The 15,640-nt window shown below is 47.9% G+C and overlaps 1 protein-coding gene across 1 annotated transcript in view; it reads left to right on the top strand.

The window, feature by feature from the left end:
• The window catches only part of LOC144110572 (very long chain fatty acid elongase AAEL008004-like), an 82,700-nt gene that overhangs the window by 59,717 nt on the left and 7,343 nt on the right, over positions 1-15,640 (top strand). Inside the window, exons 2-4 of the mRNA XM_077643581.1 lie at positions 3,032-3,197; positions 13,526-13,716; positions 14,563-14,643. Of these exons, the coding sequence (XP_077499707.1) occupies positions 3,140-3,197; positions 13,526-13,716; positions 14,563-14,643 (330 nt within the window). The 5' untranslated portion in view covers positions 3,032-3,139. The remainder of the gene's footprint in view (positions 1-3,031; positions 3,198-13,525; positions 13,717-14,562; positions 14,644-15,640) is intronic.

The raw sequence follows: 15,640 nt of genomic DNA, 5'->3' as shown, positions 1-15,640 counted from the left end.
CGAGCAAGGTTGCCACGAAGCCCGTTCCGGTTTCACCCGACAGGCGCACTCGTGTATGCCGCCCTACCTTTTTTTTCTTTTTTTGCGGAGAGCACTCATGTGACGTCACCAGCCCCGCTAAAGCGCCTCACTGCGGTGTAGAGGGGAGTGAGGAGAGACTTTAATGAATGCAGGAGAGGTCTGCGTGGTTGTTGGGCCGAGCATGCTACTTCAGGGTGCAGAAGGGATTGGCAACACTGGCAATGAGCGCGACCCACGACCTCCGGAGGTCGTGGGTTCGAATCCCATCGGCGGCATGGTCATTTTTTTTTCTGCTGCTTTATAAGTAGGTTTTCTTTAAGCGACATATTAATCTAAGTAGTATTCTCCCATTCATCAGCACTACAAATAAATAAAAAAACAGAAACATACCCCTACGAACCTTGGTTTCGGTGACTGTTGGCTTCCTTCATGTGTTTGTCAAACGATCCCTTCATTTCATTTGCCTTGTCTATATATATATATATATATATATATATATATATATATATATATATATATATATATATATATATATATATATATATATATATATATAGTACAGAAAGATAAACGTATTTGGTTGCTAGAAGCAAAATGCAAAGCTGTGAAACGCTTGATTTAGCCATAGATTTATTTTGAGTCGACGTTTCGGACAGAGCCTGTCCTTTCTCAACACTTTCTTGAGAAAGGACAGGCCCTGTCCGAAACGTCGGCTCAAATTAAATCTATGGCTAAATGAAGCGTCCGAAACGTCGACTCAAAATAAATCTATGGCTAAATGAAGCGTTTCACAACTTTGCATATATATATATATATATATATATATATATATATATATATATATATATATATATATATATATATATATATATATATATATATATTTCAATGGAGGCGAAATTCTAGACGCCCGTGTACTTTGCAAAGTCAGTGCACATTAATGTGCACCAGGTGGTCGAAACTCTCCATGCGCGCTCGCAAACACACACACACACACACACACACACACACACACACACACACACACACACACACACACACACACACACACACACACACACACACACACACACACACACACACACACACACACGCGCGCGCTGAAGCCTTACTGGTTTTGCACGAAATTGCAAGACGTTTTGCGAAGAGCAGGTGTAAACGTTTTCCGGATGTTTTTGTTCATTTGTATTTTTTTTCAATCTCTGTACCGGTAGACGACGCTAGAAACCGCTTGCCAAAGCATGACTTTCTATTCGCGCCATCCAGGTCCACTACCGTGGTCCAAAACACAGAGCAGTTCTTTTACCTTAAAACAGCACGCGCGTTTAATCACCCCCCCTGCCTGGACCACCCCTGCACAGTACATGTAGCTGGTGGTCCCGGATCACTGTGGAACGACATTTAAATATGGAGGGCCCCAAACTCTTCCAGGTCGTGCAGTATTCGAGACGTGTTCTTGAACAATGCTTTAGTCGATGTATTATTATGCGACAGCATAAAATCCTCGTTTGAGTAAAAACCCGGCAGCTGCCGTCGTCACATCTGCCAACCGTCCTTCTTTCCCTCTTCACTTGTAGGAGAGAGGATGACGGAGGCGCCGGACTTAAAAATGACGCAGCTCATATATGAAGATGACTAAGTCTGACGCAGAAGAAAATAATAAAAAGAAGGGATCAGTATCAGAATAGAATCAGGATTGGAATGGAATCAAGAGTGCAACAGAAATATAATCGGAGTTGGAACAGATTGGCGGGTGAAATAAAAATTCAATCGCACTTCCTCCTCATCAATCCCATTCATCGCCCCTGAAATTTTAGTTTGAACGTGCTGATGCATTTGTCCTCTTCTCAAACAAACTCCAGAAGCAATTTTGATTCTCGCAAATTGGTTTGAAATAAACTATGAATCTTCGTCTTCTTTAATGCTTTCTACCCGACTAACGCCCCGATTGCAAACAGTACTTCTTTTGTTAGCTCGCTTTTATCATGTCATGTACAACCCGGCTCATGGGACTCCAATATCAGCACACAAAAAAAAAAGAAGCTAACTTTCACAGCGTCTCTGCAGCCAGTTTGGAATTTACATATGCGTCCCGACTCCGAGTGTGCTTATTTCACAGTTAAATCTCTAGCAGCGCCCCGCCCTAGACGTTGAAGAAATAAATTTATTCGCCAAAGTCGCGTTCCATAAACTTTTGACTCCTGGTGTATGTACATCACCGCTGTATACTTTTTTGAAGACGTCAGTCGTTAGTGCAGTTTCCCCATAACGGCCATCATGCCCTGTCTCCCAGCTACGCGTCCCACGCCCGTGCACTGTCGTTAAGCGTCGTTTGTATGTTTCTGCTTGCGTGGCGGTGAGATAAGGAAGTGCTGCAACGCGACCCGCGCGCTTATAAGAGCCACTGCGGAACAAGTTGCGCGGGACGGAACATTAGCGCCAAAGCGTGCTTTGGACAGCCTCCCAAGTGCCTTCCTACCGCTTTAACGCCCTTTCCTATTTTATCGCTGTGTCGTTGATATGTCCGTTACCGAGAGACCCCGCCTCACGAGCTCCCCCATCGGGGGCAGTGGGCATAGCTGTTCCCGAAATGACCCCAGACGATCTATCTACAAAGTGTCGCTCTTTTTTCTCTTTTCCTCCCCGACACAGCAGTAACGACACGTAGCGCGAAAGGGCGAATCAAGAAAGAGAAAAAGAAAGCGGCACTGCGCGCCTCTGTCGTCGCTTTGTCTTTGTGTCGTAGGCGCACACACACAGCGCTGCTCTTGATCGATTTGTAACTGAATTAGGATGATTCATATAGGCGTTCGTTGCCGTCACCGGATTGATTTTCGCGTCCCTGCACCGGCCAGGTGCGTGCGCGCAGCCAAGGCGAGAGGGGTAAAAGACAACAGCAGCGGCTGCGGCGGCGACAGTAGCCCAACCGCCGCCGGCGCGCCCCTCTCGCCAGCCGTTCAGGTGTCGTCTGCTGCTGCAACGGGTCTCTGTTTCTCTCGACCGTTCCCAGGTGGCGGCGCCGCTCGGTCACGTGACTCGACACTCGTGAAGTGGCACCCGGTCTCGGAGTTCCACCTCTGACACTGTGGACTGTGCGTCGGCCATCCAGTGTCTCAAAATGTACCACCTGCTAAACGAAATTCAGGATTTTTACAACAAAACCTTGGAGAGCGGAGGTAAGCCCATTTCTGTGACCTTTCCCATTCATTCGCGCGCGTCGCCCGGGACGCTGCCCCGCGGCCGCCTAGGCCTAATGCCGGTTCTGGCCCTGCCTACGGAAACCAAAACAGGAATTAAAGAAACAAAACCGAAAACGACGGCTCGGTCGCCCCCGCCTCCACGCCCGCCGATCCTCGCGCTAATTCCACGCGTGGAAACGGCGTCCTTGCTGGCGCTTTTAAAGGACCCACGTCGGCGTCTCGGAATTACTGCCGCCGCCGAGTTCGGCTGTGATGGGCGAGGAAGCGGTGTTCTACCGCTGCTCCCGCGAGAACGCGGAGACAGCCACTCCCGCATCGCGGGCTCATTGGCACACGCGCGGGCATCTGTGTGAGCGAAGAGCGCTGCGCTAGAGAGGATTCGCGGTGCTAAATGTTGCCGAGAGCCACATCTCTTAACGGAGGAGCTCCGGCATTGGAGAAGCATGCGCGGCCGCGGTCACTGAAGGTTGTGCTCGACGCTCTGAGAAACGCCGCCCTCTGCGGTAGCCCGTTCCTCCTCTACGCGGTTCATCCCGAGCGTAGTACTCGCAGACTTCAGAGCATCGTCTCTCGATTCTGATGCGCCGAACATTACCGATGCTGCTGGGTGTGTTCGAACCGACGGTGGCTCGCGTGGTTCGCTGCACATCCAGGTTACGTAACGGCGGGCGTTGCCAAAACCGAACCCCTGCCGAGTAAACTCCCCTCGTCGCCGCCGCACCCGTCGTGGTTATTGAGTGTTGTGCTATCTCAATCCGCGTTAAGTGGACGTATCCTCTTGCCCGCCTAACCCTAAGTCGTTCGGTCGATCTCTTACGAACGAGGGCGGATGGGCAGCTTGTCTCCCGTTCTTTTTTTTTTTCTTCTTCCTCACCGAGTTGCGAGCGGGCCCGAGGAATCCATGACCTCATTTAGCACGCCCTCGAGTGCTGTCCGGATTCCTTATTCGTTTCTCACCCCCCCCCCCCCCCTCTCTAGTTTTTATTTTTATTCTTTACCTCACTGCTCCTTTGTCGCGTGCCGCCTTTCCTCGTGCTGGATGTTGGCCGATCCCGAGTTGGCTGTGCACCGAGCGCTTGTTTTGCGGAAACGCTTCTTCGAGATGCGACGGGGCGCGCTAAGTGATGATGATCCCGCCGGTCATTCCTTTCAATCGCGGATGCTCTTCACGAACCATTGTGTGCACGCTGCGAGGCGCCGTTCATTTTTTTTTTCTTTTACCCGTCGCTTACTGGGAGCGCTGTATGTGACCGCATGCTTGTAGCGGCGCGCCACAGCTGTGTGCGTCCGGCGATGGGTCCAAATGCGGCGGTGACTCGTGCTGACAAGGCTCCGACCGAGCGCGCCGTTGGGGTTGCGTGTCCGTGCCTCGCGACATATATATATATACTTTACTAAAGAACGGGGGAAGAAATAACCCGGTGCCCCGCTTAGATCACGGCTCGCATCACGCCACGCAAAACAGCGGGCGGCCGCCTGGAGCTTCTCGCCTCACCAGTCTAGACTCAAGGGCGAAAATTGGCTTTGCCGCGGGCTTAACAGATAAGGACCTCTTCACGCCTCTCATGGTATCCATTGACGGCGGCAGTATATTTCTGGCCTTTGTATTTGCCGAGCCACTCGGCTTAGTGTTGTTCTAGTCGTTCAGACTGAAGAGCCCCCAATAGATTAAGCCGACCGTGGTCAGACTTTTGTTTGGTTTGTGCGTGAGATGCGCTAGTGCTGCTTTGGAACTTTTTTTGAGCGATTTCAGTCGTGGAGAAAACTTTGCCGGATGCGGATCCGCGGCAAAAAACATTTCTGCGGGGCCAAGCAAAGCAGGTCAGCAAAAAACACATGCTTGAGGAGGCCCGAGTTTTCCATGTGCTGGAACAAATGCCAGCTGGCTAGCTAGCGAGGCTGCGGAGAAAATTTGTTTCCAGTGAATCCGTATCTTGCAAACTTTTGTCCATGACCGTACACGTATATTGGTGTTGGCGTCGTCACCTCGTCCAGCTTTTTTTTTTTTTAACGCACGAGAATTTGGCACGAATTTCTGCCTGACCAAAAAAAAAAAATGCTCTGAAAACGTTACGCTAATGTCGTCGTATCGGATAAGCTTAAAAAAGAAAAAAAAGGGTGGGGGATAGGCGTTGGAATCGTGCCTGCCAGCAGACAGTCGTCCCGACCGGCTGCAAGCGAAAGCTAACTTCTGTTAGCCAGCCGTCTGCACGTCTGCCTGCGTGTGACGCAAGGGACAGGCGCCGACTGTGCCGGAACCGGTGTTCGCGCAGGTGGACATCCGTTTTCGTCAGCTGCGCTTTGCTGCTTTCTATTCTTTTTGCGCACCGTACAGTGTATTCCACATCACCGCGCGCTTCGTGCCAGGCCTGTGGAACGAAGGCGTACTTATTAGCAGGTTTGCAGTTTTGCACGGCCGTTACGCAGCTGAGCTTTGCCTTTGCAGGTGCAGGACCGTACACTGCTTTGTTTTCAGTCTCGTCAATTCGAACTCGCTTAACTCGAACCTCCGGCTTATTCGAAATTTTCCCTTGGTCCCGTCAACGTCATAATTGGAACGCTACGTAATTAGAACAAATTTCTGGTCCCCTTTGCGTTTTAACATGTGTGGAGTCAACGTGTGTCCATTCGAATAAACCGGAAGTTCAAATTAAGCGAGTTCGAATTAATGAGACTGAAGTGGGCATTCAAGGCTGGCGTATAAGACGTGTTGGCCTAGAATTGACGGCTCGCACACCGGCGAGCGACACAAAGCACTTTCAACTCTCTATAACGTCCAGCATAAGCGTCCACCGTGATTTGTCAGGCACTTGTTGCCTGATGAGGCACTGTAACTGGCATGAGCGCTGATCGTGGACTTCTCTCTGTTGCTTAAAAGGGCTATCCCGGCTAGACACGCTGGAGTGCTTATATAATAAATAATTGGTCTTTGGGGAAAGGAAATGGCGCAGTATCTGTCTCATATCCTTGGACACCTGAACCGCGCCGTAATGGAGGGATAGAGGAGGGAATTAAGGAAGAAAGGCTTGCCCAATACAGCTTTTTAACACAACACGAAGGCGAGAAGTTGAGATCGGACGCGGATATTAGAGAGTTCGTTTCGATTGCCTGCACCGAAGCATTTTTTTTTCTGCAAGATGCGTCTACGGAGTGAGAGGCCGGCAGTTTGCCAGAGGTACAATATATTCTAGTGGAAGGCGCCGCTATCTTGTTCGCGAAAGTGGTGATCGAAAGGGCGATGGGAGGAATAAAAATCAGTATTGCGCCAAGGAAATTGGGTCTGCTTTAAACGGGCAGAGGCATTTAATTTTTGCGTTTTTTTAATTTCCGGAATTGTGCGGAAGACATTAGGTAATCTGGACCACCGCGTGGAACTGGCCTGCGTCCGATAAATAATTCTTTCTCACGTGCAGTTTTGATTCCAGCGGTCGAACAGTGGCTGTGACATCATAGGGTCCATATCGCCCGAGAAAGAGCAGTAAACTGCAATTTAATCGCTGCTTCCTCGTTTTAATTCGTTGCAACTGTAAGCCCGTTATACCTAGTGACACAGGCTGGGGCATCTTATTTTTAAATTCTTTTTCCTTGCCCCACCATAATTTTTGTCGCCTTAACTTGCACCAGGAGCCGGAGTGACAGCGAGTTGGCAAATCGCTATAGCCGGTTTTTGTACGCCTCACGTGACCTCAACCTTATTAGTGAGGTCATAGCTACGCAGCTTGGCTTCCGAAACTACATTCGATAAGAAATGCTAATGCCCACGTAGTGATCCAATTTGGGAAAAGTCCCAGACGCCATCCCAGTGAATTCGCGGAGGAATTTTTGCCCGTCTGCATTACGCAACGGGATCCTCGGCCAAAGTTGCCGCTGTTGGGACACCCGTTGTGTTCCATAGCGGCTCGTCGAAAATGGAATGCGTGGTGGCGTTTTCCCCCCCGCAGACGTGAACGCTGACGTACATACATACGCCGTCTGGAGCGCGCAATGCTTGTCGGCAGCTGGATCGCTAGTCGTACAAATTTAAGCGATCGTGAACTCGTTCGTACGCCGCTGCGACCAAATCGACCTTGAGCCTCTACGGAAGGGCTTACACCACTTCTGCCTGTTTGTAAGGAACGAATGACTTTCGTGCACGTATTGTTCTTAGCGGAAAAAAGAAAAAAAAAATTTGGAGGACGCTTAAGCTTCGCTTTTAAGAGCAGGACGCGACAGCGTGTTGCGGCATTACCAAGGAATCCACGGATCGCCATCGTCCTTCGGTGCGACCCCTTGCCCGGACAATTTAAGCGAAGGAAACATATCTTGGTGGACACCCGAACCGCGCCGTAAGGCAAGGAAAATGAAAGTAAAATTTTTTAAGGAAAGGACGCCTGTCTCACATAAATCTCTCGGTGGACACCCGAACCGAGCCGTAAGGGGAGGGAATTGAAATGAAAATTGGTTTTAAGGAAAGGAAATGACGCCTGTCTCACAATTCTCGCTGGACACCTGAACCGCGCCGTAAGAGGAGAGACACCGGCTTTTCTGCGACAGGAGCTCCTTAACGCTGTCGCGTTAAAATCTCTTCGAAGAGCCAGCAGCAACCCGTCCTGAAAGCAAAAGCGTCGTGTTTCTCTTGCCCCGCCGCGGTGGCTCAGTGGTTAGGGCGCTCGACTACTGATCCGGAGTTCCCGGGTTCGAACCCGACCGCGGCGGATGCGTTTTTATGGAGGAAAAACGCTAAGGCGACCGTGTGCTGTGCGATGTCAGTGCACGTTAAAGATCCCCAGGTGGTCGAAATTATTCCGGAGCCCTCCACTACGGCACCTATTCTTCCTTTCTTTCACTCCCTCCTTTATCCCTTCCCTTACGGCGCGGTTCAGGTGTCCAAAGATATATGAGACAGATACTGCGCCATTTCCTTTCCCCCAAAACCAATTATTATTAGATTTCTCTTGTTAGTGGCTCGTGCTATAGCCGTGCGTTTGGGCCACTGTTCTCAACCTTTAGTGCGAAAAAAGCCCTCCTACCCCGCAAAAATTTCACTCTGCATGAGGCCTGTGAGAGATTCACGAAAGACTCATGACTCCCTGGATCAGTGGACACCTCAATCGCGCTTTGAGGTATACGTGGAGGTGGTGTCCACCTGCAAACAAGCGTGCTCTCGCACAGTATTTCGTGCTTAGCAATGCTAAACCGGAAGCCAGTTGTTTCCTTCTCACGACCTCTAATGCATACTTTCAGTAAGGACAGATGTTCGGTATAAGCTTTGAGGCGTTGCCTTCTCATTCCCAGCAATCCGGCCGCGGGAACGTTTGGGACATCTCAAATCTCCCTTGAGTGTAATAGTTGCCACCTTGCGAAAAAAAAAGATTGGGTCCACTTGGGCTTTAGTTTCCCACTGTGTGGAACCAATAGGGTTCATTCCGAACCAATTAATTAGACATCCCATTTAGAACCAGCTGTGTATTTGGAACAAAATGGTTTCTATTCGAACCAATTAACATTCCATTTGGAACCAATTGACCAACTGGAACCTCATTGGTTCCGCATTTGGAACCAATTGGAAAACCCAAATGGGCGGACCTAATGGTTCTATTCGCCTGGGCAGGCCGGCTACTTTTCCTGCATGAATAGATTCAAGCATTATCGAAATAAAAAATTTGTAGGATGCTTAAGTTTCGTTTTGAGACGCGACAGCGTGTTGCACCGTTGCGGACGAGTACACGGAACGCCATCGCCCGTCCGGCGCGACGCGTGGGCCGCTGGACAATTTAAGGAAAGGACGCCTGTCTCACATATCTCGGTAGACACCCGAACCGGGGCGTAAGGGAAGGAAAATGAAATTAAAATTAGCTTTAAAGGAAAGGAAATGACGCCTGTCTCACAATTCTCGCTGGACACCCGTACCGCGCCGTAAGGGAAGGAAAATCACGGCGCATTTCAGGTGTCCACCGAGATGCGCCATTTTTCGCTCACGGCCAACGCCGCCGCCGACACCGGCTTTTCCGCGACACGAGCTCCTTAACGCTGTCGCGTTAAAATAAAAAAAAACGCGGCGAAAGCTATCGCGCGAAAGTTGCCAGGTTCGGCCCCTTTGATCGCTTGCCACTTTGAGGAGACGGAGGTGTAGGGGATAACGAACCGCGCAGCCTCGGTCTTGAGTCTTGACCCATGCCGCGCGTCTTATCCCCCACCCGGATGGCGCGCAGTGTTGTCGACGTCAGCGGTTGCGAAGGTCGCGACGGCGCTCCTTATCGGCGAACAGGATACCCCGGCGTGGAAGAAGTGCTTAGCCGACCGTGCGATCGGGTCGGTATCGCCAGGTCTGCTGAGATCAGGCCCGCCGCGCGCTATCAGCCACACGCCGCCGCGTGGGGGCGGGACTTCATCTCGTGGTTGTAGCGTGGTCGAGATGAGGGCCCCATTGTTGTAGCCGCGATTTCCACCACACCGCGCGTATCGTCCCGTTACTTTTTTTTGCTCCATCTCCCGGTAGAGTTCAGTGCCACCGCACTTGCGGCTACACTTGGAAACATCTTGTCGACAGGGCACGAACTACGCGAACTCTTGCACGCGGTTGAAGAGGCTCGCGAGAGGGTGTCTAGCTGTGGAGGGCTGTTTTGACTTTCAAAGCAAACTCTATCAGCACACCAGTTCGATTAGCTGAGCACTTCCCTTTGCCTCTTGAAGTTTCTTGCGTTAAAAGACGTAGGCCTGTATACTATAGGGCGGCGCATGTGATTTTGTTTGTGTTCACATTTTGTCGGCGATGAAAGGAGATCCTTAATAACTGCGGCATAAAAAAAAACTGCCATGAACGACATTTCACTGTATCATGTTTGTAGTTTCCTGTGCAGTTACTAGATATTGTAACAAACACTGGGCACAGAAGCAGTGCAGTGATGTTACTGACACCGACCCCCCGCATGTTCCCTAAGGACTCAATTATAGCGGTCGCCCCAGCTTGAGACAGTTTTGCACTGTGGACACGTGCACAAGAAAAGCTACTGCAAGGCAAATTTATCTCCTCATGCGGCAGTGCAGATAGTATATTATTGCAGCTGGGTATATTTTGCAGCCACAAGAGATCGAACTACCCAAATATTAAGGATATTTAATATTCTTCATTATTTTATATATTATGCACACATTACTCAGTGGGCTAATAGTGAATTTCGTTTTGTGAAGATTCTAATATTTCAAGAGAAAACGAATGATAGACAACGTAGTGGCAGAGGCAGCGTTTTCGTGCACAGCTCAATTTCACAACTTTGCAATGACGGAAGAATCGAGGTGTTAAAGCCGTGACAGATATATTTTACATTCTAAATGCGCGGCTGAGAAAGAATATGAGAGGCTCATTACCGCTACTGCTGAAGTTTTTTCAAGAATTTTTCCCTCCGCATATATAGAGCACGTCTGCTTCAAATTTGCAGAATATAAAAGCATCTGGGTTCTAAAGGAGTGTATACTGACTTGCATTGTTATTTAATGCAGGGAAGCTCAAAAAACAATGCCTGAAATCTGGCATTTCTGAATATTAGTGTTTTTCAAAAAGAAAAAAGCCCCATCCCCAGTTTTTTCTTAACTTCTGAAACAAGCCTCTAGGAGGAGGCAAAAAGAATATGAAAACATTTTGCATTGTGTTGCTTCCAACAATGTTATCCAAGCTAAAACCTGTAGCTTCTCGAGCATCGGCAGGAGCACGTTAATAAAAAAGGCGGAAGCAGCAAACACACCCTCCACTGCTCTAAATTTTCCTAAGATCCCAAGGCTGAGACCTTTTCTGTCCAAAAAATACATAATTACATTTTTATGAACAAACACCGAACGGTGACTCATTTGGTGGTGCCGCTATCGCCAGGTGCGGGTAAGTAACTTGGAGTGCGGCCCATAGGAATGCATGTAAACAAAAGCTTTCAATGTAATGTTATGATTGCACAGTGCACCACTGAGGTTGTCTTTCAATAAAAAAAGCACAGTACACCCTAGAAATAAACGTGGAAGTGTACAATGCCATTTCAAAGCCAATGTATATTTAAAACATCACAAGATGTGCTTGCCAGAGATGTTTTACAAATCTTTTGTTCTAGCCTCTTCTCATCTTTTATTAATGAAAGAGGACCTCAATAACTCATTTTGCAGTCTGATAGGCAAATGCCAAAAAGAGAATAGTAAATAAGCCGAGGGAATGCCTGTACCAGCATAACTACCACAGGCTTAAACCAATCAAATGAACAGTGGCTAAAAAAACAAGAAACAAGTGTGTTTTTAAATCAAACAAGAGTTTAAAAAAGAAAACTAGCGACGATATGCCTGGGGACACGCACGGCATCTTAGCGGCACTGTATCCTGCTTACGTCACAAATTGGTGTTTATCCATTAAAATGTTATTAGGTGTGCTCCCTGGACTGAGGTGGTCTGTCTTGGAAATTGGAAAAATTTAGAGTAGTGTAGGGCGTTTATTGCCTCTGCCCCTTCATTTGGGCGCTTCTGCCGATGCTCGAGATGCTACAGGTTTTAGCTTGGATAACATTGTTGGAAATAATAAAATGCAACATGTTTTTCTGTCTTCTTTTTCATGTCCTTCTAGAGACTTGTTTCAAAAAATTGGGGATGTATTTTTTCCTTTGATTTTTGAAAAACAATATTTAGAAATCCCAGATTTTCAAGGCAATGTTTGTTGCACTTCCCCGTATTAAATAACAACGAAAGTCTGTACACTCTTCTGGCATCCAGATGCTTATCTATTCTGCAAATTGGAAGAAGATATATGCTACATTCTCATAGAAAAAAATTCTTGAAAAAAGCCTCATTTGAGACATGTCATTTTCGAAATTTTTCTAGGAAGCGGCAACTTCCTCACATTAACGAAAATAAGCCTCGCATATTCTTTCTCACCTATGCTTTTGGCATGCAAAATATATCTTATCGTGGCTTCAGTATCTCGATTCTTGCATCACTGAAAAGTTTCGAAATTGAGCTGAGCGCGATAGCGCTGCCTCTGCAAAGGCGCTGTTTATATATTTTTCTCCTGAAATATCAGCATTTTTTTACACAACGGATTCATTATTGACCAGCTGAATAATGCTTGGATAGAATATAAAATAATCTGAGGGCTCGAAGAATGGTTCCTCCGCAGCCTGCACAGAATAGATGCGACAATTCCCTTGGCAGCTGCACATGAGACAGTATGTGGTTGATGCGAATTGAGTACATCACAAGCTCGTTGGCTGCTGCTGGCACTTTTGTGACTTTTGTAGTATGGGCAAAAACCATCGGCTCTATTGCATCATCCATTTCAAGCCACATCTTGGCACGGCTTATTAGGACAGCAAAATTGATAGTAGAAATACCAAAGCTTGGAGCTTGTGAACGAGTAAGGATGAATAGCAGGGTTGTACAAATAGTTACGTGCCTGTCTTCGTCAGTGGTAATAATTTTGCCGCTAAAGCTTACTTTACTTTACCTCGGGGAAGCAGTACACAGCACAGCGACAGATGCATGCTGTCAGGGCCCTTTTGTGCTAGTAAAACGGACACTGGCACATGTGGACTTGGCAAACATAAAAAGCAAACACGGACACAGCACTCGCGCCACCGTCTCAGCTGTTCTCATTTGAGGAAAATACCCGGTGCCTGACTTGGCAAACATTTTCACAGCGTTTCGTCATGCCGTGTACAAACGCCACTTAGACCGCGGTATGCATGTATGCGAAAAAGGCGGGCGTTACGGCATTCCTCAGGCTACAACTAGGAATAACAAGGAAGGAATTGCGAACGTCATCACAAATGAGGCAACCCTTGTCTTGTGCAGCCTGTCATTCATGCTGTCGGTGAACATAAATTTTACAAAGCAGTAACTATAGCCTTGGCATTATTTGGTTGGGCTGTTAATGCTGGGCTGCTGAAATATCTGCAGTTTGCTGAAGGTGCATTGTTTCTTAGGAATTTGGTTCATGCACATGCTACATGCTTAGCTACTGCAACACTTTCAATGTATTTAATGCCCCATAGGCCGCAAAGCTTCAGAGTTGTGCATTGTTTCCGGGTGTACTACAAGTTTGCATTGCGAGGAGTGTGTGGTATGGTTTGTGCAGAGGCATCGAAATCGCCAAGGCACTCAATCTCCCATTTTGAACTGCATTTGAGAGTGCTGTCACTGTTGGTGGTTGTTCAGGGTGCTTGGAAATAATTGCCCTGTGAGAAAAAGTGCAAGCTGAGATGAAAATGGTGTTCACCAAATGTAGGGACTATTTTGCCGTTGCTGTCAGACGTGAGCACTGCCTTGACTATCATCGTTTCCTCTTCCCCAACTTCCAGACTCCCGGGTGCAAGAATGGCTATTCATGCAAAGTCCCTGGCCGACACTTACGATCTGCCTGTCGTACGCCTACTTTGTCAAGGTGCTGGGCCCGTCTCTGATGAAGAACCGGGAACCCATGCAGTTGCGATGGGTCATGGTTGGCTACAACTTCTTCATGGTGGCCATCAGCCTGGTCATATTTCTCCTGGTTAGTGTTCACTTGCATGCACCTTTGAGGCAGCATCTTGGAAGAAAACTAGTTAGTGCAGGCAACATGGCAGTGTAAAGGTTGGGTCCAAAGCCTTGCAGTAGTTCAGACCAATGCGATAAAAGTGGCAGCCTGCAGCCTGAAATCACAATCTTCTTGTGTCTGTAGCTGATGCGGTGTTTTGGCTTTAGTGTGTAGCCGATGTCGTGTTTCGGCTCCAAAGATTATTTGCAAGGCTCCTCTGGTCCGTAAACTTTTGCGATCAATCGCAAAGTGTCATGAATATGCGTACAATTCATGGCAGTTTCTGCTGCATCATGGGAGAGGCTAGACGAGCTACACGACTGACCCCTCCTGTTAGCTAGCTTTGCACGTTTCACTTTTTCATGTCATCCTTTGCAGGCCATTCTAGTTCTCAGCATCAGTTAGACCCTTGCTGCATGCCTGTTATGAGTGGCTTGATCACTACTATGCCCCCACCAATGATTTCGGTGCAAAGCGTAGACATGCCAGCGGTTGATTTGGTGGCTGAAGTTCCTGCAAAAAAAAATGCCATTAAGGCGTTTTTGAGATCAGGCCTAACTGGCACCCACCTAGGCCTAAGTGTTCACACCCCAAAGCACACAATGCCACTTCAGTTTTTCTGTAACCACTTTGTTGGTTTATTGCTGAGCATGAGCTTGCCCATTGTGGCCAGTTTTATTTGATCAACTCTGTCTTCATCTTAGAATGTCAGTGTGTATGAGGCACTGAATTCTGAAAGGCTACTTTTCAGCAAACTGCCATTAGAGCATAAGTGTTCTCTGTACCATCTAGTGACGGGTCTTTTTGGGCATCTGTTTTCAGTTGGGCATCTATGGCTGGTTTGGCCACTACAACTGGAAGTGCCAGCCTGTGGACTACACGGATAGTAGGGAAGCAATACTGGTGAGTTGACTTTTTACAATGTTGCAGGCTGTTGCTGAGCACACTCAGTACTCGTGACAGGCAAAGAGGTACGTCCAGTGCACATGCAGGTAGCAAATGGGTGGAGTGTGTTACTTGCACAACGTGAGCTCGTCGTGAATCTTGGAAACCGTATTCTAGCGGTAGAAATGTAACTGCACCAGCCTCTGCATCCTCAACTGCATTTTCATCTTAAAATACTACATCGAGTAAGTGCTTTTGGGAGGCTGCTGGATGCACTTGCTAGTGAGTGCTTTGCAGTGGGCACCACCAGGAATTATCTCACGACTGCTTGGATGAAGGTGACCTGAATGGCTTCTGGAGAGCACTCTAAAGTGGATCCCAATTTGCCCACATAACAGGTTAAAACAGTTTATTCAACAATTAATCGTGCTCTTAACGGCCAGTGTACTGTGCGATGTCAGTGCATGTTAAAGAACCCCAGGTGGTTGAAATTTCCGGTGCCCTTCTCTACGGCGTTCCTCATAGCCTGTGTTATCTTAAGATTTCGAACCCCCCCATAAACCAAACCTATCCTAAAGACACAGAAACCCAGCCTGTTTTGTGATGGACAGATTTGAATTCGGCAGTAACTAACGAGTTCTCATGCAAGGTTATCGGCTCTAGAACCTTACCTCTGCTATAGACATTGCACCAGTGTGCCATGTGTCTACCTATCTTGAACGGTCAAAGAGGCCATCTGTTGCCTGAAAGAAAAACTTGACATTTAAGGCATTAGCTGTAAAAGATTTTTTAGAAGCCATATATTTGCTGCTTGCCTTTCTACTTAAAGCTGCAGTTTGAGCTGCGGGTCTGAGTTGCATGTTCACGTGATGTGATTAGCACTTTGTAGTTGTTCATATGCCACTAGAGTAATAAATGCGTTGTGTAGTTTCCCTCCACCATCAGTTTTAACGCGATAGCATTAAGGGCCTCGTGTCACAGAAAAGCTGGCATTGTTAGCGCTCGGTGTCAGCGT

The sequence above is a fragment of the Amblyomma americanum genome, chromosome 11 (genome assembly GCF_052857255.1).
Source record: "Amblyomma americanum isolate KBUSLIRL-KWMA chromosome 11, ASM5285725v1, whole genome shotgun sequence".
Classification (NCBI taxonomy): Eukaryota; Metazoa; Arthropoda; class Arachnida; order Ixodida; family Ixodidae; genus Amblyomma; species Amblyomma americanum.
The sequence above is the reverse complement of the archived record's forward strand: the minus strand, read 5'-3'. Positions and strand labels throughout refer to the sequence as shown.